The 26,936-nt window shown below is 39.2% G+C and overlaps 1 protein-coding gene across 4 annotated transcripts in view; it reads left to right on the top strand.

Moving 5' to 3' along the window:
- The window catches only part of AFG2A (AAA ATPase AFG2A), a 185,513-nt gene that overhangs the window by 31,838 nt on the left and 126,739 nt on the right, over positions 1-26,936 (top strand). For all 4 annotated transcript variants that reach the window (XM_085222805.1, XM_085222804.1, XM_085222806.1 and 1 more), the window contains exons 11-14: positions 1,765-1,974; positions 12,109-12,162; positions 12,535-12,614; positions 24,265-24,391. In XM_085222805.1, the coding sequence (XP_085078931.1) occupies positions 1,765-1,974; positions 12,109-12,162; positions 12,535-12,614; positions 24,265-24,391 (471 nt within the window). The remainder of the gene's footprint in view (positions 1-1,764; positions 1,975-12,108; positions 12,163-12,534; positions 12,615-24,264; positions 24,392-26,936) is intronic.

Here is a 26,936-nt window from a genome sequence, read left to right as displayed (position 1 = left end):
TAGATGGTATGAATTTGAGCTCCTCTTTCCCTCTTCACTTCTACACCATTGTGGAGTTTCTCACTTTACTATTTTTACTGAATTAAGACAAATGCTTTCATTTCATAGAATCACAGAATCATTAAGGTTGGAAAAGACCACTAAGATCATCTAGTCCAATTGTAAAAACTAGAGACCTTTTTGTGCAGCCCATTTCCATTTATTTGCTGCCATTCTTTAATTTGATTGTGTGGCTAGTCTTGCTGGTATTATGGAACAGCAACAGAAAAAAGTGTTTTGTCGTGTTTTTGTTGTTGTTGTTGTTTGTTTGTTTTTTTGTTTTTACATTACTACTTTGAAAAAGTGCCTCAAGAAGGAATATTGCCAGGTTGCAGAAGTTGGCTTTTGAGTTACCAGAACAGTCCTGCCACTTTGGTAATGCTCCCACTAAAATTCTTTCCTCGCTGCTACTTGGTTACTCTGCTGGGTCTTACTTAGTCTTCTCTTTGCTCTGACCTTCACTGAATTTGTTCCTTTTCTGTTTTAAGTCTTTTCCTGCCCCAATAAAGGAATAGAATCTTTGGCAGCCCCCTGCCCTCAGACCTTTCTTAGTGGGCAGTGACTGTCAGTTCTACGTATTTCATTCTTTATCAAGCCTATAAAGTAATTATTTATTTGAGAAACAGAAGCCATTGGTTTCTAAGAAAAAACTAATTTTTTCTAGAGCACCTGCTGCATATTCCTGCTGTGAGACGTGTTCTGCTGGCAGCAGATCAGCTCTTCCAGTTAACCCTTTCTCTTGGAATACTTCTGAGGAGTTGACCCATGTGTGTTGATCTTTTACTCTTCTTTAATCCTTGTAATTTTCATGTATGTTAATGACTAACAACTGGGGAGACATTTTATTGGTTTGCAGATGTTTGTACTTAGACAAAAGCCCTTACACCACTAACAAATGATCCTTTTCTTTCTCTTATTAATAGACTGAATTGCCCGGTTTAGGGACTTTCCACTTCTAGTTTCTTGTGTTCTGGTATCAGGGAAATAGGGATGAGCCAGGAGTGACAACAGAGAAAGGTGATCCATTGCCTCTTGGTGATGTTCTGCTTGTCTTTCAAGTTTAGCTTGAAATTGAATGGTGATTTATGTCTAGTAAATTTTTTGAAGAGCATTTTAAGACAGAAGATCATTTGATTTAGGTGTGTCTTGACGTGTTTAATATTTAAGGTGGATGGGAATGGATGTTGACAGAACAAAGAATGAGTGGAGGGTGTGAGTAAAATTCTCAGGCTTGTGTTGAGCTGGAGATGTGTAGCATGTTTTAGATCTGTCTGCTGTTTCGGGAAGGACATATTGATTATCTATGACAAGCCTATCTTGTGTATTTAACAAAGCAAATTTGACTACTAACTGAGTTTGAATAATATTTTTTTATTTTCATAGATATTTGTTTGCTGGATTGTTTATTTTTCAGCTTCTAGTCAAGACTGCAGTACTCCTGTCATAGATAGGAGTGATGGTGCTGGCAACTGGACGAACCCTGCTCAAAAGTTGAGCTTACTGAAGTCAAACACCCAGGACCAGAGCAGCACTAAGTAGAACCTTCTTGGGGTCATGCAGTCTTCATTTAAATATTCAAGGAAGACACCAAATTTAGAATTTCTGCATCGGTGGAGTGAAAGAGAGAGCTGAGTTGTGACTCCTGATAACAGAAAGTGTTATTGCCTAGATGGTCATGCTGTCATTTTTTAATTTTTATAATAATAAAATTGGTCTGTTTTGCAGATATCTTGGTCCGACATAGGAGGATTAGAAGATGTCAAGCTGAAATTGAAGCAGGCAGTTGAATGGCCTCTCAAGCATCCCGACTCCTTCATCCGAATGGGGATTCAGCCTCCAAAAGGTGTGCTGCTTTATGGACCTCCTGGATGCTCAAAAACAATGATAGCGAAAGCTTTGGCTCATGAAAGTGGCCTCAACTTCTTGGCAGTGAAGGTAGGCCATTCATTCTTAGAGTTTCTTAACTCTTAGCTAACAACAATTTCTCAATTTCCAGTGGTAAAATCCAGTGGATCTTTGCATTTCTTAGCATTTGTATTGTCTTGTGAAGAAGACTACTGCTTTCTTAGATGCTTGTGCCTCTTTCTCTCTCTCTCTCTCTTTCTCAAAGCATAGAAATAAGGTTGAATAGCGAACTACACAAAAGCATTTAAATCCTTTTTTTATACTAGTGAAAAATCTTAATTATTAGCATTATTTTATTGTAAAAGTTTTTTTCATGGAAACAATGAAATTCTTCAACAATGCAAATCTGGACAGCGGGTAGCTATTCTCACTGTAATATTTACTTGCTTGCTTAGAGATATTATTGTCTCATCTCTTATGTTCATTCTTATTCCTCAGTAAAATCACTTTCTTTGTCATACTACCCACATTTTCTTACAAGTTTCTCGTGCCCAGTTGTTTTCAGGGAAAGTCATTCTATTTCATCATGACTTAGAACAAATTTTGCAAACTTTCAATCTGGACTGCTCTTGGATCAGTGGGCTGTTCTCTCAGCATTAAGAAGCACAGAGAAATTGCCTGTGAAACAGTGTAATTGATTACTGGGGGTTGTATGGAAAATGCATGAATGGAAGTTATTAAATAATAATATGGAGCTTCAATGCATAGAAAGGAAAAAAGATACTGTGATTCCACATGGAGTAGTCTTGCAGCTGTGTAAGAATGTTAATGAAGTGCAAGGAAAAACATTTGTTTAAGTATTTTTCTTTCAAAAGTATCTCCTCAACAGTATGATCACATATTCTTCTCTGTTGAGCATCCCTTCACTCACAAAATGTTTGGCATCACTAGCCCCTGCAGAGCTCCCTCCTGTGTCTGACCTTTCAGCCACACTGCCAGCGGAGCTCTGGAAGCAGAACTGGTTGCACTGACCCTGCAGCCCATTGCTGCATGTGCCTCCTGGTGCTGCAGACAGGCCTCTGGGTCACGGTCACACCATCAAGAAGGGTCTCGGAAACCTCAGCCCTTAAGAAATGCTGGCTTTCCTGCCTTCCATGAAGACAAAGTCGGTCTTTGTACTTCAGAGTTACTGGTACAAGGTAACCTTTTCTTCCTGTGCTTCTTAAGACAACATTCTTTCATTGTTTTGCCCAATGCACTGATGCCTGAAAGGAAGGGAAATAAAAGTTTCAATTTGGAAAAACAAAAAACGAATAACGCCCTCCCCAGACAATTAAAAATCAATGTTGATGTCACTTGTTCATTCATCAATCTTACTGCATCACTGAAATGCCTGCTGGAGCTGTATCATCATAAAGAATGGCTTGGGCTGAGTGTGAGGTATCTTAAGGTGCACGACATGAAATGCTTTTAATACAGTAATGTGGCGTTCCTTCAGGGTGTAATTCTAAAGGTGTAACCCCCCAGCCTCATCCAAGCTGCAGCAGAAGGGGCTACCTTGGAGAAATGCCTTTTATTCTCTGTCGACTTAATCCCTTAGCCTGGAAGTGGTCAAATATTCAATGTACAGATGTTTTAAGAGGCACATCTCTGGAGTGTGTCCAGCCTTGGATAGGTTGTCTCCAGGAAGGGAATGTAGCCCACTTTCCCTAACTTCACGTTTCTTCCTGGACAGAAAAGGCAACATCCATCATGTACTAAATGTGTTAAACATCACTGTCTGTAGCACTTCTTAAAGCAAACAGGCTTGAATTCATTTCCACTGAATGTGTTCCTGCAATAAATCCAGAGTAGATTAATACAATTTTTTTTTTTTTTTGAGCAAAATAGTTTTTCTTATAATTCTGTTAATTTTCCCTTTGTTACATCTCAAATCTTTGTTGCTGTAACTGATATCAGCATTTTTGAAATGGAAGAGTGTTTTGTGATAATTTACTTCTCAGACCTGCGTTCCTTCCTAGGTCCTGCTCCAAATGAGTGACCTTGATGAAAAGTGTCTGCGGTACAGCCGGTAGGATACGTGTGCTCCTGCAGCATAGTTCAGAGGGTTAAGGTTCTTGGGCCCTTCCCAGGAACAGACCGTGGGCAGGAGGCGTTGCTTTGATGATGGATGGGGCCGTGGCAGGGTGCCACCTCTCTTCCCCGTGCCTGAAACCTGACAGGGAACTGGATACGTTATGCATGGTTCTTAGTTGGACCTGTGGTTTTTGGAAGATGGCCCTACCACATTCAAGGCACGCAGGTGCGGTGAGTCCGTCTCTTTCCAGAAGTGAGCACACTGGAATGCAGCAGGCATCTCCTGGTCCAGGAGGACTCTGTGCTATTGTCCAGATGTATATGTGCAGTGTCTCTCTGATTTGGCTAGCTGCCTCTGTTAGATTAAGTACTTAATCTGGGCTATATGTCGTCTCCTAAAACGTAATGTTTCCGAGTGTCTTTGGAGTGACTGGCTGTCACAGTGCCTTATTAGACGTGATCACATGGCGTGGCCTCAAGTGCATGTCTGACTTGTCTCTAACATGGTCTGGAAGCTAGGTGAAGTCTAGATGTAATTTCTGGGCAGAGGAGCTGAAGAAAATAATGTGATAACAGATGTTTGACGTTACATCCTGTTCTCTCCTGAAATCTATTGTGAAGTTTGAATGGTTAGTATTACAATGAATGTGCCCTTTTGTAAACATGTTCTTTGATACTTTTCCAAAACTTTTTATAGCTGTATTTTCATCAAGATTGGTGACCTTTCGCTTTTCCAGAGAAAAGCGGTTGCTTTGCTTGTTTGTTTTTACAATTCCTAAGGGGAATTGTTTATTTTTATTCCTTCACTGACTGTCTTTCTTTGTCTTGCGTACAATATATCAGCTAAATTTACTTCGGAGGAAGTTTTCTACTGTTTCCCAGGGAATGACTCTTTCTGTTACTTCCTATCACCTCTCTTCTAAATCTCTTATAGCATTGAGGCTTCCCAGGGTTTTAGTGTTCATCTTGATATATTTTTTTCCTCAAAACCTCTTACCAAAAGACAGTTGAATTCTGCTCAACTTCTAGGAGTGCTGTTAGTGTTTTGTAGTTATGGATATACACAGGTAGATGACTGGGTGAAGGAGTGAATTAGGATAATTTTTTCATTCCTTAGTGATTGAACATCAGTCTTGGTTTTATTAGTATTTTCTGATCAGGTTGAATTCTTACTTCTCTTAGTCTTCTATGTGCTCTTGTGCTTTCTTCGTGCTCCTTTTGCACAGTCCCCAAAGCTTGTATTTTTTTCCTGAAATATATTTTATGCATTTCTTCTACCAATGGGAAAATTCTATACAGATATTACACCTATAAACCTTATTAGGATGGGGGATGTGATTTTCAACTTCTGCTAGGATGCTGACACCCTTCTGTTATATACTGCTCCTTCTGTAACGTTTTTGCTTTAGATGAGATCTAATTTTCTGAAATTGAACATTACTGCATTGTTTCTGTGATTTCTCCCCCCTCCTTCTCTTTTGTCTGTTTACATGGTGATTATTTCTCTGTCCTAATTTAACAGTTCCCGTGTTTAGATTCAGTTTTGACTAACTGCTTTTTTGAGATGTCTGTTGATTAGACCACTACGATTTCAAAGTGATATTGTAAGGACATTTTTGGAGGAAACTTTGATATCTTGCTTTTTTTCAAAGATTGGGAAATGAGGATAATTTTATCTGCATTTGTCTCACACCTTGATTTGTTTGGGTCTGCTGTGCCTGCCCTCTTGGATTTTTTTATTTTTATATTTTAGGAACTCTTATATCATTGTATTGTGTTAAGAATCTAGTGAATATTACTTTTCTTCACGGGTTTTCCCTTGGTTTTCTGGGAAGTACCTTGTAGAAAAACTTTGTTTTTATCTCTCTGTTGTTATGGTATCTATGTAATTAACTTTGCTACCAAGAAAGCAATTGTGCCTTTTGTTTTTTGCCTATTTCAAAATGAACGCTGACGTTTCCTCTTATATTGTAAAGCTGATAGGCTTCATCTGCAGCACCAGGTGGTTCCAAAAGGGCCACAGGGATTGGGAAATCCTTTTGCCTCTTGAGTTGTCCATGAGCCCAGGATGCAGTGTATCCAGAGGGGGTGCATATTGTTGATGGCATCATGCACTACTCAGCTGGCTAAAGTCAGAGGGAGACTCCCTGCTGAATTCAGAAGGCTTTGGTCTGTGTTGTGTCAACAAGGGTTCTGAGTGTTTCTGTGCAACATGCAGATTACTTCAGTTTACTAAATCAATACTAAGAACTTCTATGTGCTTGTAATGGTTTTAGAAGCATCATTTTTCCTCCTGCGCTCAGTGCTTCTTAATATATTTTTTCTTTAAAATCAAAATTAAAGTGAAAACATGTAGTGATACTGCCAAAAAAAAAAAAAAAAAACAAACAGCCTAACCTTTCAGAAAACTTAGATTTCCAAAAGTTAAACCCCTTAGAATTCAGCTCTGAGTGAGACACAATGATCGTTATAAATTTGTTGAAACATGGAAACAATCTTTAAAACCAAAAACAACCAAAAAAACCTGTGATGGTAAGTAGTTAATGCCAGGCAAATCAATGGTGCAGGCAATACATATGTATTACATTGCTGTAAAATGTTAGTTTTGTTGTTAGGAGCTCCAACTGTGCTAGAGGAGAAAACAAACAGAAGGTTAGAAAACATTCCCGACATATACTTTTTTTTTTTTTCCTGTTACTTAAGAGCTTGGACTGAAGGCATTTTTTTCTTTTCTCAATTAGCAGTAATTACAAAAATATACAGTGTTCTCAGAGGGCTGATTTCACCTTGGCTTGATTTAACTTCCTGTATTGCCCCGCAGATGCTTTTGTACCATTCCCTGTGCTTGACATGTGCTTAAGTTTAGTTTGTCGTCTGGGTCAATTACGTCAAAATATTTTCCAATTGAAGTTTCCTCTGCTTTTCCCTTCAGCTCTTGGCTGGGGAAGTTCAAACAGATTAATGAGGCTTGGAAAGGCTGAGTGCTGTGCTTTGTGAAGAACTGTCACTGAATTTGGGAAGATAGTTTGCCTTCTGACAGGGATTTCAGTGAGCCAAAGGATGAAATAAAGCTGGGTGGCTGTGACTAGCTGAGCAACACATTTAAAAATGAAGAAGCCTTGTGGTTTTATGGGAAACTCTGGCAAACATTTGATAAAACTTACAAAAGATTTGTAGTAACGCATTTATAGTACCATGCCAGTTAATTATCTGATAATGAAACAAAGTATATTAAGAAAATTTTCTGATGTTTAACATTTTCCACAAAGGATAGCAATTTGAGGTACATTAATGAAGACTTCTGATCCTCAGGCTATCTGCATGTTTTACCCAACAAAAAATAAGACATTCATCCATTCTTACCATAAGCTTTCCAACAGAGAATGTGCAGACAGAAAATGATTCAGAGATTATCTTCTGTCTCTGTTTCCTTCCCCCTCTTCTATTAGAACTGTAATTGCAAAGGCTGCAGTTCACAGTCTGTTGCCAGCCTTCTCCCTGAGATATTTTGGAGCCTACAGAAGCCTGTCTAATTTGAAATTTTTAAGACACCACACCGTAAATCTTGCCGATGAGTTTTTTCTAGTGTGCTTTGGTATGCTGGGCAGGGGAAGAGGAAGTGTTTAAAATGGTGAGCGTGCTGGGCCGGGGGCTTGTGGGCTGCTGCGAATCAGAGTGGTGCAGGTTAAGTCATCGAACAGCACTGAAGAGAAGAAGCAGGCTTTATTCTTGTCAAGAAAATAAACTCTGTTTTGTAAGCAAATATTTTTCTGTGGTGCAGCTTAACATGCAAAGTAACGGATTTCTGAGTTCCTTCCAAATCAGTTAGTGTTGTGATAGCAGGTTGCTCACTTACATCATCATGAAGCTGGGGAGCTGGAAACTAAACTAGCCAGAATATAGAATCTGACTCTGTGAAAGCTGTACTGGTGGTGGCTGGGATCAAGCCATGTTCCTCAGCGCTGGCTGTTCACGTTGCTCCAGCGGCCTGGTGAGAAGTCAGCACATCAGAGCTAGGTGGAACACATCTGCAGGTTGATGTCTGCCTATCCAGATCAGTTACTATAAATGCCTAACTCAGGTGCCAGTGTCTGAATGCAGGCAAGTGAGCTTGGTCTGAGTGACTGAGAACTGCTAAGAATTGACATGAAGTTTGTCTTTTTTTTTTCTTTTGTGCCTCACAGTTTCTAAACACTTAATTTGAAATTAAATATGTGACTGATGTTTTCATGTCTGTTGAACTGTTTCTACTTTGGACATGGCAAAGAAGAGACTGCATTAAATATTACGGAGTATAACCTGTATGAGGTGATAGAAATTCTCTAATTCTTAGGATTTTTTGAAAAATAGAAATTGCACTCCATAGTTAACACATTTTAGTATGTGTTAGAGCCCAAAACATTCGTGTGTGGTTATGGTGGAAATATTGTAAGAGAGGAGGAAACAAACCCGTGTTGCTGAAGAAATCTGGAGCCGTGTCTATCTGGCTCAACAAGCATAATTCATAACTTAGTTGATGTCAAAACTGTTATATGTATATACATATATGATGTACTTATATATAAACAGAGAGAGAGAAAGAACAAGGATTCCCTATGAGTTGAAAGTCATTGCCCTAGTATTTTCAGGTGGTAAAAAAAAAAAAAGAAGCCCCCAGATAAATTTAAGCACTGGTTAGAAAAATTACCCATACTCCTTACCTTCAGGGATACCAGATGTTGCTCTTGCTGTTTAAAACATTGTGAACTTCTGTCATAACAAAGTGCACATAAGCTTATCTCGTGTTGTGGCCTGTAGGTTTTATCTTTTGTGCAGTTAATCTTTCAAGCTTATTCTGATCGTATTTAAAATGCATTTTCTTTTTCTTGTTATTGGAAAAAAAAAAAAAAACAACAAAACAAAACCAATACCAATATAAGAGAAAAATCCACACCCAATCCAGACCATAAACAAATGGGAGGTTTCATGACAGAAGGGTCATGCATCTTGTAAATCAGGATGGGATCGCTTTTCAACCGTGCATGTATGGAAACTCTCTGCTTTGAGTCTGAATAAATAAAACCCAGCAGTATGCAGTGTGCCTGAATTGGCAAATTTTGTACTATTGCTCTGGATCGTAGCTCACAAATTGTATGATTATACGCACGGCTATGCTACAGTGATTTCTGCCAACTTCCTTCTCCAAATGTTTTTCTGGTTTTGGAGGCACTGTGCAAATGACCAGAAGGAACAGGTTTTATTTCTTCATGTCCTTTCATATGGAGGATTTTGTGTTGCAGAAGAGAACAGAGCTACGCATCGTTAAACTGTGCCACTTGATCCTAAGCCTCTCCATCAGTATATCAGCAACTTTTAATGGAATCAGCGTGACCATCTCCAGGCCAAAGATGATTTTTCACCAACTGTCAATTTGCTGACTAATGAAGTTCACGTCATTTGATTTTTGAAACACTAAAAAAACACTGAAAAATAATTAAATTTTATATATATATATATATATTCCTGGTATTTCTTGAATGGTTTCCAACTGCTAAGGAAGCTTCTCTGAAAAGAGAAGTTGAGCCTTCAGAAAATTTGAATCAGTGCTCAGCTGTCAGCCAGTGACTTTTGATGGCTGCTAGGCTGCTTAGCATATGGGCAGATCCTTTGGAAGAATGGCTCTCAATCTGTGCTAGAGGACAACACGTTTTCACAAACAGCAAGGCAGAAGTTCAGCACAGGTTGGACTGAAGCTAGCCCAATTTGATTTCTACATTCAATTTCTACATCCAGTTTCTTTGAACATTTCTAGTTTTTGTGTTGTGGTTTTAAGTGTTTGCATTAGATGAACCGTACACCAATTCTTCTTTAGCATGCTCTTTCTCTTAGTTTGGAGTCTTTTCCTTTTATTACCATGTATAATAACAGTTCCAAGCTGTTTGTAATAAACAGTATGGCAGTTCTGGTATTGTTGATGAGAGTGGTGAACTCTGAGACCTTCTTCAAATCAACTTTCATGAAATTCTCCTTGAGGAGGCACAGGTCATTAATACGTAGTGGTCAATTACCTAGAGTTGCTGCTTAATAAAGAGAGAAATAGAGAAAAGTTTCATGCCAAAGCTTACAGCAAAACCATGCATTCAAATAATTCTCTTTGGAAACATTTTAAACAGCATTTATTGCTTTGATGTTACCTTGATCATATACTTTAATGCTTAATTAAAAATAAAACTCCAAGCATCTGAAATTATATTTTACATTAAAGCTCAAAGGGAGTAGTTTTAAGTATTTTTTGCTCAGACAAAAGAAATGTCAGACTACTTGATGTTGTTTGTCGTACTAGAGGAGTACACCAGGCACTGATGTGGATGATGTTGTCTTCCATGAGAATATTGATATGGATCAAGATCCCTTTTAAGAATAAGGGCGTGAGAGAGACATTTCAAGGAAAAGCAAGTAATAGAAGTCTGTACTTCTGGGCAGAGGGTTCTCAGTGCATCAGCTGGGTTTGAAAGAAAGCTAGACAGAAGGGGAAAGCTGCTCTCCTGTTGCTTAAGGATTTGTTAGGCCTGCACTATCAGATTCCTCATCTGCAATGAACATGATGAATGGCAAAGGCCCAGGGCAGCTGGATGCTGTCTCTGTGAGCTATGATCCACTTCTGCACAACTGGCTGCACATCCTTGTCTTTGGGGTCCACAGTGGAAATAGCCTCATATTTCTCTCACTTTATTTTTTCAATCTTCTTTCCTCACTTATGTGTCTGAATGGTTCTGTTTCTCTGCAGGTATCTGATAGACTCAAATTCTGAATTTGTAGAAAGCCTGCAGGTGACACTTCAACATTAGCTGCTGCAGCAGTTGTTTTAGGGGGGAAGGCTGAAGGATGGACACAGTGCTAGCTGTATCATTATTTTTGATATCATATTTTGATAATATGATATTTCATTATCATATATTGTGTTGCGTTTCTGGAGAAATTAATCTTTTTTTCTGCTGGTCTGGGTACAAAGTCCAGACAGCCCCACTGAGAGTTTGCACCAGAAGCTCTGTCATTGTCAGTGTGTAAGCATGCATATGCCACCCATTTTAATTCCAGCATAACTGTTGTTTAAAACTGCCTTACTGCTCAGAGCAGAGCATTGCCTGAAGGGAGCACTGAAGCACAGGAAGACTGTGCAGTTTTCCAGCTGTGAAGAAGGATGTCACTGCTGCTGGTGAAATTATGAGGGCACCTGTTCCCTGGAAAACAGCCTGAAGCCACTGGCTCATTTTGTTCAGGGCAGTGGATAATCAACTGGTCATGGCTGTAGGTCAGTGTTGATGCAAACCAGGCTGAAGTCAATGAGTCATTACCAATCCCATGAGAATCTTGGTCCCATTAAGAAGCATTATTTTAGCAGCCTATCCTACAGGATACAGCAAAACAGAAAACGATTGAGAATTCTCCATTGTTTTGCTTTTTGTAATTGTCAGTACTGGCTCAAGACTTGAACATTGACCCCGCGGTTTCTGTTCTGTTCCTGGTGGACAGGGCTGTGAGTATAGACAGGCATGGCAGCAGCTGGCACTAATAATTGTGCTTGGCAGTCTCAGCAGAGAGGACAAGGAATGCAAATCAGTGAAGACACTGAACAGCTTTCTCACTAAGGATAGAGCCCTCGTAGATAGGTTTCAGGTGTGCTGCTGTGGCAGCTGCTTCTCTCTGGACCTGCAAGCTGTCAGATTCAAAAAGTTCTGCTAGATATGGGTTTAAATCGTTGTTTTGGTGCTTGGCTAGATAGGAAGCATGTTGGGTGTATAAGTAAATGCTTTCCTGCAATTCATCTTTTTCAACTGACTTGCAGACCCCTTGTTGCTGTTGTTGATCCATAAACTTCTAAGAACACTGATGTGTTTATTTTTTTGGTTAATGTTTTTTCACATAAGAGTAGTAGGTAAGCATTACAGTAAGAGGACTAACCTACAAGTAGTTATTTGCTATAACTTGGAGGAGGAATACTTGGTATGGGTAGAAGGTAAGTCTGAAAATGCACAAACGAGACCTTTGTAAGTGGCAAAATATAAAATTCCTTGTAGGACCATCAGTATCGCAGCACTGCAGCTTGTGACAGTCATTTGAGATGTTAACATATTTTTAAAATGTTTATTTTTTTTTTTTATTTTGCAGGGACCTGAACTGATGAATAAATATGTTGGTGAGTCAGAACGAGCAGTGAGAGAGGTGAGAAAGCACAAGCTGTCTTGGCATTCAAATCCTTCTGTGCTTATGTGGTTACATTTAAATTTTCCAAAAAATGTCCTTTTGGTTTAAGTTTAAAAACAAAACAGAAGGGATCTGTGTGGGGTTTAACTTCCTCCTGCACCAACCTCATGATGCACGTCCAATTTAGTCTCCAGTAGCAACTCTCACTATAAGCCTATATCACATAGAATCATGAGTACTTACTGAAAGGTGTGTTTTTAAAAAAATGTCTCTTATGTGTCTTATGGCTGTTCTGTGATGCTCTGTAGCTTTTGAGGTATACAGTGGTGATAGCATTATGTAAGAAATGTCAGTCCCTTAAAACTGAGTGCGCCATTGTTGTTTTTCTAGATCTTTAGGAAAGCCAGAATGGTGTCTCCTTCAATTCTTTTCTTTGATGAAATGGATGCCTTGGCAGTTGAAAGGGGAAAGTAAGTAATTCTGTTATAAAAATCACAGATGTTATTTTCTGATAGATTACTTTTATGTTGTGCAATCAGAAGTGTATTATTCTTCTAGAATTATTTTATTAAATATATTTCCACGTGCAAAAGAGTAGTGATATCAAGCATATTTAACTTGGTACAAACAGGTAAGTTGGTGAAGTTCCTTCTTTCTCATGTCATGAGCAAGAAGAATTCTGCTGGTTCTCATTCCCTTAGGCTCTTTACTGTGGTTTTAACCTGCAGTTATTTTCAGTAACCAACTCCTTTATTTTCCCAAGGTTGTTGCACTCTCCTAATATAATGTCTTCATCAAGAAACGGAGATGATCTTATGTTATATAACTTTGGAATTTCCAAAGAGATTACCCATATGCTGAAATTTAAACTTATATTTAAGCTTTTTGCCAAGGGAAAAACTTCATGAAATAGTTCTGGGAATTTTGACCTTACAAAGGGATTCTTGTGCAAACAGCTAACAATCTTACTAAAATACCCTTCCTGTTGTTGATTATGAGAGGTGTTTAACTTTTGTCTGAAGGAGGATTATAGGAGGTTTTGTTTGCTACAGTGGCATTTAAGATTTGGCTGGCTATGGAAGGAGTTGTTCTTGGGAGTATCTTTCCATAAAATGCTTCTAGTAAATGAGTAAGTGACTTTTTGTTGTTTTTCTTTTCCTGTTTTGTTAGATTTGCCTGAAGAACTATGAAATGTAAGCATGTAGGAAGTATTTCTCTAGTTCAAAGGCATGTCAGATTTCCATTGTGTTTTTGGAAAAGGAACTACCTCAGCATCCATTCAGATCCCTCTGTATTGTAAGGGGGCCATTAGTATCTGCAGAAGAGGGTAAATGACATCAGTCCTTCTGATATTTCAGCAACTGAAACTGTTTACATAACAGGAGATGACATCTAGAGTAGCACAGAGCTGCCCTGTGAAGCTGGTAACAAATGAAGGCGTTTTCTGTTGCAACTGTAAAAGCTGATATGTCTTCACAGCATCCTTCTCGTAATACAATGTATGCAACTGTGAAATCTGTAACCTTCCTAGAAATGCCTGCCAACCTGTGCATGCACTGAAACACCTGCCTGCTTATCGCAATAGAGAAGCTGCAAAAATGTGTGCTGGAATCAAGCCAATAGGAAGAAAAAAATTTCCCCTTGCTGAAATGTTAATGTATTTAGGTTTCAGAAACACTGCTTCATCAAGATAAAACCTTTTGGAAGAATAAGACGCAGTACATTTTAATCAGCCTTTTCACCCCATGCCCTGAAGGCATTGAGTTTGTTTATTTGTTTTATTCTTTTAGGGGATAAATAACCTAATTTTACCTTACCTGGAACTGTCTGTGGGGGGTAGTAGGCCTGGCACAGCTTGCTGAAGAATGTGGTATGACCTGCTGCAGTCATGTTGCGCTGGAGACATCTGGTTTTGGAGCTTTAAAAAGAACAGGGTGGGACACACAAATATTTCATTGTCAAATCTGAAACAGATGGGAGGTAAAATATGTAGCAGAGTTCTCATAAAATTCATCTGAAATTAAATGGTGTAGGAAACCAGACAAGGCACTTATTAGAAATGACCTTTTTTTACAGGCTGACTTCGCACAGTAGGAATTTGCAAATGCATTAGAGATGCTAACGATTTGTGGCCTCTGGAGATCCATTTCCTGTACTGTTACTAGCCATAGTGAAGTTTTCAAGGAAACACCTGTTTATATTGTCTCCCTATTCCTTCTGTTGGTTGAATTGGTTTTCTCTGTTTTGGCAGTGAAAAACTCTCTGTGGTACAGCTTTGGAAAAGATTTTCTTCTTAGTTTAAATCTTAGGATTTTGTGGGCTGTGGGGTTTGTGCATCTCAAAACTTCCTGGGCAGGTACCCGCTCCTGGTCCAGGATGTGTCAAGAGATAACAGTTTGTGCTTTTCTGTAAGTTGTGAGAGGAGTTTTGTGCATAGTTCAGATCTAATATACAGATGTGAAGTAACATTAATTGCTTAATGCTCTTCAGAGTGCTTTGCCAAATATTTATTAACCCATTAGTACTTGTTTAAATTTGACTAAAGCTTGTGGGTTTGAAATACATAAGTGTTTTGCTCTACTCTCTGTAGAGGTTGCTAAACAATCCCTTCTCATCAGCAAGCATATACAGATTAATAGATTTGGTAATTGACTGTAGCCAGTTATAGCAGGTAGATCAACAAAACTAGAGAATCTTCCTGTTTCACCACTCAGTGGACTGTCTGTCACCACACAAGCCACGGCAAACATTGTAGCTGAATTCAGGTCTGCCACAGTGTTTTATTTATTTTACCAGTCCCAAGCCAAAATTCTGTAATTCTAATGCTCTTACTAGTGTATCTAAGTCCTCTTGGAAGACTTTCCACTCTGATTTATGTCGAGGCATTAGAGGAAGCTTAGAGAGAAATAAAAATTAAACAATAACAAGGTAAGAATGGGGTTTGAATAGACTGACGAGGAAAAAGGGAAGCATGTACTAAAACTGATTCTAAAGAATAAATGATAAATCTAGAAATGAAAAGGTGGAGGGGAAAGCAGAGGTACGCAGTGAGTCTAGAGTAGGATAGATGATCACATTAAGACAGAAGAAACCTCTGAAAACCAGGAAGACTTTTGATAGTGAATTCTTCTTCACTGTGGGTTGGTACTGTGGAAAAAGCTCATGCAACCTACAACTTGGCACATTTCAAATGAGCTGTGTGATGCACAAAATCTTCTCTGTTGTCCTATGGCTGTAATTAATGATAGGTTAATTATTATTTTTTTTTTCTTTGCATTTGCAAGTCGATGTTACAACTCTTTAGAGGAGAGACTGTGCTAAAGGGAGCCCCGCAGGACTGGTCCAGATACGGCAGCACATGGAGAGGAATGTTTGCCTCTCAGTAATCCCTTCCCTGCTCAGAGCTCGAGTCTCTTAACAAATTGCACAGCTGCGAAGAATTATGGGTATTTGTTATTCCTTGGTATCCTGACTATGTAAAACCTAATTCTTCTGGCCATTAGAGGTTGCCAAGAGGGAAATGGCTTGGTAATTAGACTTGAAAGTGATGAATGAACATGGCTCTGTGTAAATGCAGCACAGACAGTCTGTTTGCTGAACTTAAGAAATCTATGTGCTTTGGAAATGGGACATTGTTTATATAAGTAGGATTTTTAGGATTTTTGGGCAATGGACATATTTGTTCCTTTTCTTGTTTTTCAGAAGCAAAGCATTTTCCCCTTTAACTGCAGATCTTTGTAATGTAAGATAGGAAATGTAGGCTGATGGGAAAGACTGTTAAATACCATTTTCAAAGCAGGAAAAAAAAAATCAAAGAACAAAGATCAGTACCTTGCATTAGTGAGTGCCAGTACAAGTCAGTAGATGAACAGTAGTATTTTGGAGCAAAAGTAGAAGTGACAAAGTGAAGAGGCTTTGGTACAAATTCCCTACAAGTTGATGATGCTCTTCTGGGGAGCTGTGTTCTCCTGAGTGTAGGGCCCCTGATAGCTACATTCTGAAGCCACAAATTAACTGACTCAAAATGTCTGGAAGCTGTGCTGTTTTCACTGCAGTCTGGACTTTCAAGGCACATGAAGCTATGAACAATCGTGGCTTCTCTTCTGTACTATGACACCTCTGCCTTTAACAGGGATAGTGATCAGTCTTTTTAAACTAAGCTGTCTGTCTTTTTGGGGGTATTACAGCACATATTTACACTTTACACTCAAAGATACAGTCATATGCTTATATCTGTGCAAATTCCCTGGTGTCATTGGCATCCTCTGTAATGGGAGAGGTGAAATCTATGAGCTGGGACAGAGCAAAGCAGCATTAGGTAGGATAGAGGTTCTCAGCAGAAAACTACAGTGCACATGGTAAGTCACCAGCAGAAGAGCTGTAGGTATTGTCACCCTACTGTTGTGTATTATGTATGGCCAAATTATGTGAAGAAACAGAATTTTCCTGAGTTGATGCTAGTAGCTGATTAAGCTAAGCAAGGAACTTGGCTATTTTGACTTACGTTGACACTGATACTGAATCAGAGAACATCAGCTGAGTTTGGATTTGATGGAGAATTGAGGCATTCAAAATGTTGGTGGTTGTGGTCTGGGATCTTTAATGTATTTGCAATTCAAATGAAAATATTGTCTGGGGGTGAAAAAGCCACGTGGCCAGTACCAGCTGTCTATTTTAGGCCTAACAAGGAATGGTGAAGAAGCAAAAGTTTTGAAACAACTAAATCACACAGTAGAACTTGTAATTTGCTTTGAAATAGCAATTTTAACAAATAACATTACCCATGAGCTGTATACATACGAGAAATTTTTGCAATCTCTTTATTTCTGAAAAAAAAAAAAAAAAAAAAAAACAACTAAAACTCCTTTCTGTCCAGCAAAAATCCTTTATCACAGTATTTTTTAAATCTGTGTTTCTTCCTTCATGAAAACAACAACAAAGTTTAATTTTGCCAGTCTTTATCATAATTTTGACACTTTAAGCTTTGTGCCCATTTCGAGTCAGTAAGACTTTCATTGGCATCAGTGGAAGCAGGACTGAATCTATAAATTTTTTTTTTGCCATCATTCAAATGCAGACATAAATTTACAGGATTTAAAGTCCATGAAATAGGTAAGCCTGTTCCACAGTGCAGAAGAATGCTGTGGCAAGGCTGATTCTGCAGCAAGGTGCTTCAGGCAAAGACATGCATCTGAGCTGTTGTCTGGATTCCTGCCTGAGGCCTGGATGAAACATGCTTGGATTAGAGGAATCAGAAGCAGGCACAAGTGATGGCCACTTTGCTTCCTGGTATGATGTTGATTATGGGAAAAGATCAACTTACCCATGCTAAATGGGCCCAAGCAGGCTGCAACTGCCAGCAGAATTAAGACTGTAATCATTTAATACTTTTTTTTTTTTAAATAAGATAAATAAAAAATAGTGTTAAAAGGAGAACGTAGTTGTCATCAAAACATATAATTGAAACTTATTCCAGATCAGTGTAAGCCTCTCGTATTTAAATATCGTTATAATGAAATGAATTCCAGTCTAGTTACTTGCTTCTATGTCTGTAATGCTTCCAATTTAAACTGTTCTAACTTCCCTGGTTGACATGATTGATTACAGTTTTCGACTTGATTAACTTCCAGGAATGCACTGAAGAGAAATGCTGAGGCAAACAGAATGAAAGGAAATGGGAAATACACTGTGTGTCAGGTGTGTGGTTATTTTTTAAGGTGACATCAGTGTTGAATCAGTGTAGATGTTAGCATCTTCCTGTTTCAGCTGGGTAGTGCTGGTGTCTGATGAATGTGTGGCCCAACATCTGTCCTTCATAGACATGTGTCTGAAGTTGGTTGTGAGCAAATGGAAATGGGTGATGGGTCGCTGTCCAGTACTTGAGGATTCAGAGAAATGCTGGGGAAAGCCCCCTGGAAGAGATCCTGGTGGTTCCAAGCCCATCTCAGACTTTTCTCCTTCATTTGAGTTGCCTTTTTCTGGGCCTGCATCGCTGACTTCTGAAAAGCTGCAATAATAAGAAATTTGGCCAAGTAGAAGATGTTAATTACATAAATACGGAGGGTAATTAGGATGTAAAAAGTGACCTATGGGCTATATGTATTAAACCTGCTGGCAGCTGAGCACTGTTTCCAGTTTTCATGAAGCCCAATTTTTCTTTTTAGGGAAGTTTGCTTAGACTTGATGGTCACTCAAGGAATTGTAATGCTTAAAAAAAAAAGAAAGAAAAAAAAGAAATGGCTTGAAGTGCACTGTTTGGGAGCTGGAGATGACCACAAAGCTAAATATTCTACCTGGTCTCTGAATTTTGGTGACTTTCCCAAGTTTCCTCTGGACATTTCCCTTACATAAGATTTGAATTTTTGTCTTGAGGAAACAGAAGGTGTGAAACAATATAGGGGGTAAAAGCTTATACAGGTGTATGTCAAATATTCCCTGGGCAGCCTGGTCTAGTGTTTGGCAACCCTGCGCATAGCACAGGAGTTGAAACTTGATGATCATTATGGTCCTTTTCAACCCAGGCCATTCTATGATTCTATGAATACAACAGCATCTAATTGTAGGGTGCTGATGGAGGAAGGGATTTAGAATTTCTTCCTTCAGAATATTTCTACTGATACAGGCAGAAAAATTCCTTGATATTGGGAATGTTTACTATCTCAACACTGAAGACATGGTTTTTTTGTTGTTGTTTTACGAACAACCAGTACACTGAAGTGATATTATGCAGGTATCTTTCTCCTAGATTTTTTAATAGCATCCAATTTTGTGGTATCAGTGATGGTTTGAATTAATAATATGCACTGGAGTTGTGCTGTACATGTGCCAGATGTGAATTCGGCCATAATGACCATTTGTACCTAGGTATGCTTCCTATGCCTTTTTGGTTTACGAGATACATTATTTGCTGCATGCTCACATACGTAGAAGAATGAATTAGTAATTCTGGAGCACAACAATAACACGCATTAAGGCGTGACTGAAGCCTTCTGCCCTGCGTCTGCACATGGCTGAGGGCCTGACAGCAAGGTCTGCTTCAGCCAGCATTAATTGTTAGGATATCAGCCGTTCCGTTGTGTCAATGAGTTTTGCATTTGTTGTGGGAGGAAATTATTTCCAGAGATTCCAGGAAAGGAGTTATTTGAGATGATATCATGTCCAATGAGTACTTTTAAAACCCGTAACTTTTGGCTGTCATTGCAATTCTTTTGTTAGAGAGAATAATAAGAAAAGCATCTCTGTAGGTGAATCTTGCCTGATGTGCTGATTTGGAAAGGAAGGTGGGCTGTACTCTTCCTCACCAGATCTGCATTACAGATTTTAGCTGTGTGGAGATGAATCCCTGGGCAGTAACTGAGCCGGGTCTGCCTCTGCCCTGAGGCCCACCCCTTGTGACTTTGCACGCCTGCCTATGGATTTAAGAGCGCTCTAAATGTTGGTGTGTGAATAGTTCCTGCATTTTCAAGTCTATCATTTATCACTGTAACTAAATTAAGGTCCTGATTCTGTAGCTAACATGTTCTGATGGGTTTCATTGCCACTGAAGGCTGTGGCAGAGGGAGAGTCACTGGTTTTCTTTGACGGGATTTAATTGAAGATCAGGATTTAAATAGGTTTTTCCAATGGAAATAACATCTGGTGTTCTGAAAAAACATTCATTGCCTTGGCTTTGGGAGCGTTCTCAGTTTTCAGCCTGTGCAAATGTATATTTGCATCAGTTTGCAGTGAGGTTGCTTACTAGATTTGATCATGAGGTAAAATCATAAGTACTGCTTTCTTGGACTTCAATTTTCAAATATGAAACAAACCTGCTAGATGGGGGGTGGATAGGGAAGGAGAGCTAAACAAGTGAAAACAAAGAAAACAAGTAAGCTGTTTTTGTCAACAAACTAGCTATAGCAAGAAAGGTAACAGGACCTGGAACACGTCCAGAGAAGGGCAGTGAAGCCGTGAAGGGTCTGGAGCACAGGTCTTCTGGGAAGTGGTTGAGGGAACTGGAATTGTTTAGTCTGGAGAAGAAGAGGCTCAGGAGAAACCTTATGGCTCTCTACAACTGCCTGAAAGGAGGTTGTAACAAAGTGTGAGTAAGTCTCTGATCGCAGGTAACAATGATAGGATGAGAGGGATTGGCCTTAAGTTGCACCAGAGGATGTTCAGGTTGGAGGCTGGGAGAAATTTCTTCTCTGAAAGAGTGGTGATGCAGTGGCACAGGCTGCTCAGGGAGGTGGTGGAGTCACCCTCCCTAGAGGTTATCAAGAAATGTGAAGATGTGATGTTGAGGGACATGGCTTAGTGGGCAATATTGGTGGTAGGCAGAAGGTAGGACTAGATGATCATAGAAGTCTTTTCCAACCTTAATGATTCTTTTTAAGCCTGCTGATTACTTACATCTGATTGTGTCTGAAAAGTCTCCTTGGTGTGAAGAGGTATGTAATGCTGATAAATTTTATGTACTTCTCGGTGCAATGGTAGAATCAGGTTGCAGTTACTTCTATATTTATGGGAAAAAGTGTGAGAGCAGCTTCAAGCATTCATGTGGAAAGGATGATTCTTGTTGGCCTCTAATTCCAGGTGGTGAGTATGGGCACTGGGTGAGTCCAGAGGAGATGAGAAAAAGAAGGGGAGTTATGGGTGGCCCTCAACTGCATAATGTAGTTTGGGGCTGGGCAACAGTCTCTCAGATGCAGCAGATGAGGTAAAAATTAATTCAGGTTAATGGTGAGGCACTGATAGAATGTGTTTTCTTCTGCCAGAATGCATGTTGGAAGTGCCTTTAGCACGAAAAAAATACTATGAGCAGGTTTTTATTCCCCATAGGCTAGTTTTACCTGGTGGGCTCGGCAATTCGAGAAGCTGCTCTGTTGTTGGTCAAGGGAAGGGTGTTGGAAGGGCATGCAGCCCAAGGGGCACGTGGGGGAGGGTATCTGAATCTGCCTAATGTGGTAAACCAGTATAAGCAGATATGTTTTTCTCCCTTTAAAACTGCTTTGAGGATTTAGGAATTGGCAAAAAGATTAAAATAGCACGTAGCTTACAGACTGATGTATTTCATTACGACACCATTAGAGATTACTCAGAATTCTGAGGCCCACGTGTAGCAGCCAGGCTGCTCTTTCCTCACACGTTTTTATTTTGAAGTTCAAGGTATTTCTGGTGGGGGCACAGCTCTTGTGTGCACGCACCCGTGCACACATGGCCCTGTGTGGATTATGTAAGGTTCCTAATTCCGACCGCTGGGATTTGCAGGCGGCGTGTTGACAGGAAATTAGTTTGTACCACTACGTGCCTTTGGAGAGTGATTTTCATGCAGTTGCAATGATGACATCAACCCACAGAGGTCAGGTTGAGGGGGGGCAAAGGCAGTCGCTTGGCTGGAAGTTGGTTTTGGCAGCGCCTGCATGGGACTGGAGGGTTAATCATAATTTGTTTCTCCGACTGCTGTTTGCGTCAAAAGTCCAGGCAGCTTTAATGAAAGTTGCCTGTGTTAATTTGAAACCCTTGCTGGGAAATCATGGGAAAATGGAAAAACGCATGCTTGCGTGTCACCCTTCAGATTAACAGCTTAGGCAGTGCTAGCGTTCTTGGGGCGTGCAGTGCAACTCAGAGCGGCTTGTAAAGAAATCGCACATGCCTGGTGGGAATTTCATAGGGCATCCTCTGAAGCCAAAAGCTAATTTGCTCTAGACTCTGTGCTAAATATGGTGCATCATATGATGGCTTAGTGAGCTATGTCAGCAAAAGCACCAAAATTGAAAACTTCTGGTGTCGTAGATCCCAGACATGTCTTCATTTGATAGTACTATTATTTTTGATGTTTTTTCCATGTGTGATTTTAAAATCTTATTATTCCACTTTTAACAGGTAGTAACAGAGCCCCTACTAATGCGCTGGTGTCCCCCCTCTGTTGTTGTTTGAGGAGCAGGATGCCATCCATGACTGCTGACATGACTGGTTTTCTGATTATGCCCTAACTGTGTGAAACTGCAGGATATGTTCAACCCTAACAGTGGGAGTTTTCCTTAGAAACTTTTTTTTCTTTTAGTCTGATACTTGTAAGAGAAATGTTTATACTGGGGAAAGATGTAATATCCGTTCTAGTCACCTCTCTTTATAAACAGGTATTTCTTCTCTATTTCCTTAAAAAAAAGTTTGACATCTCCCCCAATGCCTTCTGGGTTCAGATCATCTCATATAACAATAACATTTTGGTCCCACTCCTAATGTTTTTCCCTTTGCTTAGCTTTTCCTTGTATGCAGCCCATGGGGTATAAAGTTGAATGAATGTGAAACTAGTGTGAGATGGGAGGCCCAAATCCCACCTGAGACCAGCTTATGTTACAAAGTTGATTTTAATTTCCTTTCAGTTCTGTGTCCTTCAAAAAGCATTTGCCATCCTTGTGCAACACCTGAAGTGTTTTATCACGCTCAGCCCTCTGGAAAGCAAGGGGCTATGACCCAGGACTGTGTTAGACATGCTCTGATACCCCTTGGGAGTTTCTAGCTTGGCTGCAGCAAACCGAAAAGCTGACAACGAGCTGACCCAAGTCCCTTCTCTAATATTTGTTAGCAACCTAAAAACTCTCTTAGCCAGCATTTATTATAGCTCCTCAAAGATATTTTCCAGGCTAGGTCTGATAAGTTAACTATTTTGCTCTGGTAAATTACAGAACCGGTTGCAGAACAGGAAAGCTACAGAGCTTATTAGGAGGAAATCTATGCAGTGGTGGCAGTGGCATGTTGTGTTGGCTCTGGGGCTCTCAGGAAGCACATTGGCTGCCTTGGTGGTAGATGGCCGCACTGGTGCCAAGTGCCACAGCTGGATGGGGGCATCCTGCCTGCATCTGCTGGAAAAGCTCAGCGCTCAGTGGCTTAGAACTAATCTGTCTTCAGTGATCACAAACCAGAGAGGTTTATTTCTTTAAGCTGTATTTTAAATGGCATTTTAGCAGGTGCTGGGGGCCTTCCCCACAGCCGGAGGTGGTGATGGCCAGCAGCCAGGCTCTCAGGGCTCCCACTGCTTCACTTCAGCCCCTGTATCTGAGTGAATGGTTGTCTGTGTACAGTCCTTGTATCTCCTAGGCACAGCATCTTTGAAAAAGTAAAGCATGATTTGACCTATTTTTTTAAATAATATTTCAGAAATAAAGCCTCTTTATGCAGAATTAAAAGGATGTCATAGGGTAAAGAACACAACCGTTGATGACATTTATTACTTATTGCAACACAGGTGTTTGGTCTTGGTTTAATTTATGTAGTGTCTTTTGCATTCTTATAGTATGTGTGACCATGTATACACATGGATATATGTATGTGAACACATACATTATAAATGCCTAGGAAGAAGGTGGTATATCACTTATCCTTTTTTAAAATACTGGAAGGTTTAACTAATATACTGGTTTATTTTTGTAATATATTTTGCTACATCTATTTAAACAATTTTTTTTCTGTAAAGTTCAATGTTACCAGAGTTAATTGCCAAAATAAACAAATAAATAAACGCTTAAAATGCTTTGTCTTGCTTCTTTAGGTTTTCACATATTGGCACTTTCAAACTCGAGTTTTCTGTTTCTCAGTCTTTCTTTCCTGGCATCTGGAAAAGAACTGACAATGCTATTAGGAAGGAGTTGGTACGCACTGAATTTGTACTCATTTGATGGAGAGAATGTACAAATGTAGATCAACTCTGCAAAATACATAACTAAGTAATTTTTCATCCAGGATGGTGTAAGCATTCACTTGCAGGATGCTGGAAATTAAAATTTGCCTGACTAGAAAAGAATCTGGATGGATTTAGTTATCTTAGAAATGTTTATTCCAGATATCCACATTCTGTAAAATCTTTACAACCTATGCAGTAGGTTAGTAAGTAACAAACCTCATCTGGTTTCTGAATACCAAGCAATCTTTTGAAGGACTAATTCTTCAACTTGCATTTACTAACTTCATATGACTGAAACTATTTTACATTCAGGTATTGAAGTTGAAAGTAAAAAATCAGAATTAAATTAAACATTAAAAAAAAGTGAATCCCTATAAATTGAATAGAACTCTATATTTTTTCCTTTCTCCAAATTTCTGGGAAGGACAAACAAATGCTGTAACTTTTTTTTTATTCAGCTCTTCAGGTGCTGGAAATGTAGCAGACCGTGTCTTGGCTCAGCTGTTGACGGAAATGGATGGGATAGAGCAGCTGAAGGACGTGACAGTTTTGGCAGCTACAAACAGACCGGACATGATAGACAAGGTACGAATAGATGCAGTGTTGAATGTACCGTTCTCTTGAGAAGGCCTGATTCTGGAATAATTCAGTTCTCTTTGTTTACTCTGCAGACTTTGTCTAACAATTTTATGATAAGGGTAGAAGTTGGATAATGGTGGCAAGGCAAAGGAATGGTTTACGTCCCTAGCAATTTTTTTCCCATACAAATGTTTTAACAGAAAAAAAATGTTTTGTGATATCCCCAAGTGTCTGTTTCTTAGAAGAAATTATTCTTAAATTGAGCTCATTGAACTTGTACAGCAACATTTCTGTCAAACTGCTTTTGTGGGTTTTGCTTCTGTTATGTTTGTTTATGCAAGAGTTTGCTGGACGGCTGGTTTCATTAGTTACTTCCTTTCAAAAGATTAAATATCTCCTCGGTGCTGCTTGCCTGCTGCCAGCAGTGGGGGTTCCAGCTGCAGACAGCACGGTTTGTCCTTAAGTCTCACAGCAGCCTTGCTGGAGAGACAAGTATGTAAAACCAGAGTGGTTGTAACACTTAAAGCAGAAAGCCTCCAAACGCAAAACAAACCCAGCAGCCCTCTAGAAAATCCACTTTAAAAGTCTGCCACTGCTGTGTCTTCTCACAGCTAAGTGCAGTAGATGGACCAGTCTGAAGTGATTTCCTTTAAGATATGTTTTGTGGTGTTGGTGAGGTTCTTTATTCTGCAGTTTTTCACCTTCACAACTTTCATGAATTTGATGACAAGCTAATGAAATGTATTTTTCCTGGTCTTTTTAGGGTTTCTTAAAATATTTTCTTATTTTCAATGTTACCAAATTCTTACATTTTAAGATATTTCTGGAATAGTGTTTTTCTGTTTGTCTTGGAGTATTCAGGTAAAAATATGTATGAGGTGCAAGCTTTTAAAATAGTAATAGCATCCCGATAAAGGCTTGCTTACAGCTTCCTTAAGGACTATCGATGTGTCTACGAAGTAGAACTCGCAAAGTGTATTCAGTAAGAAAGTGGTAAATCAGTGAAAAATACACTTGTCCAGAGATTTTAATTTTAGTCAGATTGATTTCAGATTTCTTTGGTAATGATCTTTGGTGTCGGATTAAGCTGAATTTGAAAAATTTTGATCGGTCGAACAGAAACTTCCTTTTGGGTCAGTTCATTGTTTGGGTCACTCCGTCACCTGGCACTGTGCCTGGCACACCTGGGCATTCAATTCTCTTGTCACTCTCCCTTTGCCTAGATTTCCCTTCCCTCTGAATGCTGTTTTATTGTGTTTTCATTTTAATCTGAAATATTGGCATTTACCTGGGACAAAACGAGCGTGAGTTAAAGGGGCCACCCTGCAATACGCAAACTTGTAGAACTTGTAGAATTGCTAGATATATACGCACTGTATCTCTGTCACTGATGCAAATCCAGCCCTAGTACCTGGGAGTTTTAATTTTAATCTGGAGGATAAAACTGATCCAGTACTTGCAGCTGGAAAGGACAGCATGTTGTGGAAATCCCACTTTCAACTCCAACTTTTTTTATTGCATTTATCAGCAACATCTGAATATTCTGTGTGTAGGGAACTATGCTAGCTACCATGGGGAAGATTTTTAGACACTGGTGGCTGAAAGGAAGAATATTATACATATATGTCTGTATTGAGTATTAACTCCGATGGTAAAAGGCTAGAAGAGGGGAAATGCAGAACTAACAACCAGGTAAGCTACACCAGGCTGTACACTTGTGTTAAGATGGCAACACAAGTGTGTTAGGCTGTGTATTCTAACTCCAAGTTAATCCTGACTAACAGGTCTAAGTTTCACGAGACAGTGCTTCTCAGAATAGTGACCTGTGTGATTACAGGAATGTTATTAGCTAGAAACTGTAAATTGATATTTTAGATGTTTTTAAAATGACTTCTGTGAAGATATAAAGAAAAAAGTTCTGATAATTTTGCAGAAAGTGTTTGCTTATAGAATAGCAGAGCAAAATTTCACCAGTCTGGAGAAAGTGTTTTAAGTTGTGATTTAAAGGGACTGGACAATCATGTTTGAGTTGGTATAACTCACATCATCTTTTAGACAAACCAGGTAAGCTACACCAGGCTGTACACTTTTTCTTTACTGGAAAAAAAAAAAAAAAAGATGGACACCAGAAAGTGTTTGTTTTGAACTTCAGTTAATTGATGTCTTTCCATATGGATTTACAGTTTGCTTAGTAATCACCTTTGAAAATGTAAACTTTTATTAAATCAGTGTATTGGAAATATTATTTCAGTAGTATATTACAATAAATGAGTGTCCTGTTTGTGTAGATGTATCATGACCATGCAGTAGTTTTTAGTGTGTGAACTCTACATGTTGTATAAAGGCACAAGGCAATCTTGTGTTCTTTACTTTGAAAACAGCACGTGGGAATATCGCATTTAAGGGTATTGCTCAGAGCCTAGTGCAGACATGGTCATCCCTGCAAGCGCTACATTTTGTTGGTTTTGAGTAGTGAATACATTTTGAATCAGTATTTAATTGAGTTATGTTTAATGGTGAACTTGTTTTGATTTGTTACAAATATCTGTTA

Source organism: Meleagris gallopavo, chromosome 4 (assembly GCF_905368555.1).
Source record: "Meleagris gallopavo chromosome 4, MGAL_WU_HG_1.1, whole genome shotgun sequence".
Classification (NCBI taxonomy): Eukaryota; Metazoa; Chordata; class Aves; order Galliformes; family Phasianidae; genus Meleagris; species Meleagris gallopavo.
Note: the sequence above shows the minus strand (reverse complement) of the source record. Positions and strands in the feature narration are given on the sequence as shown.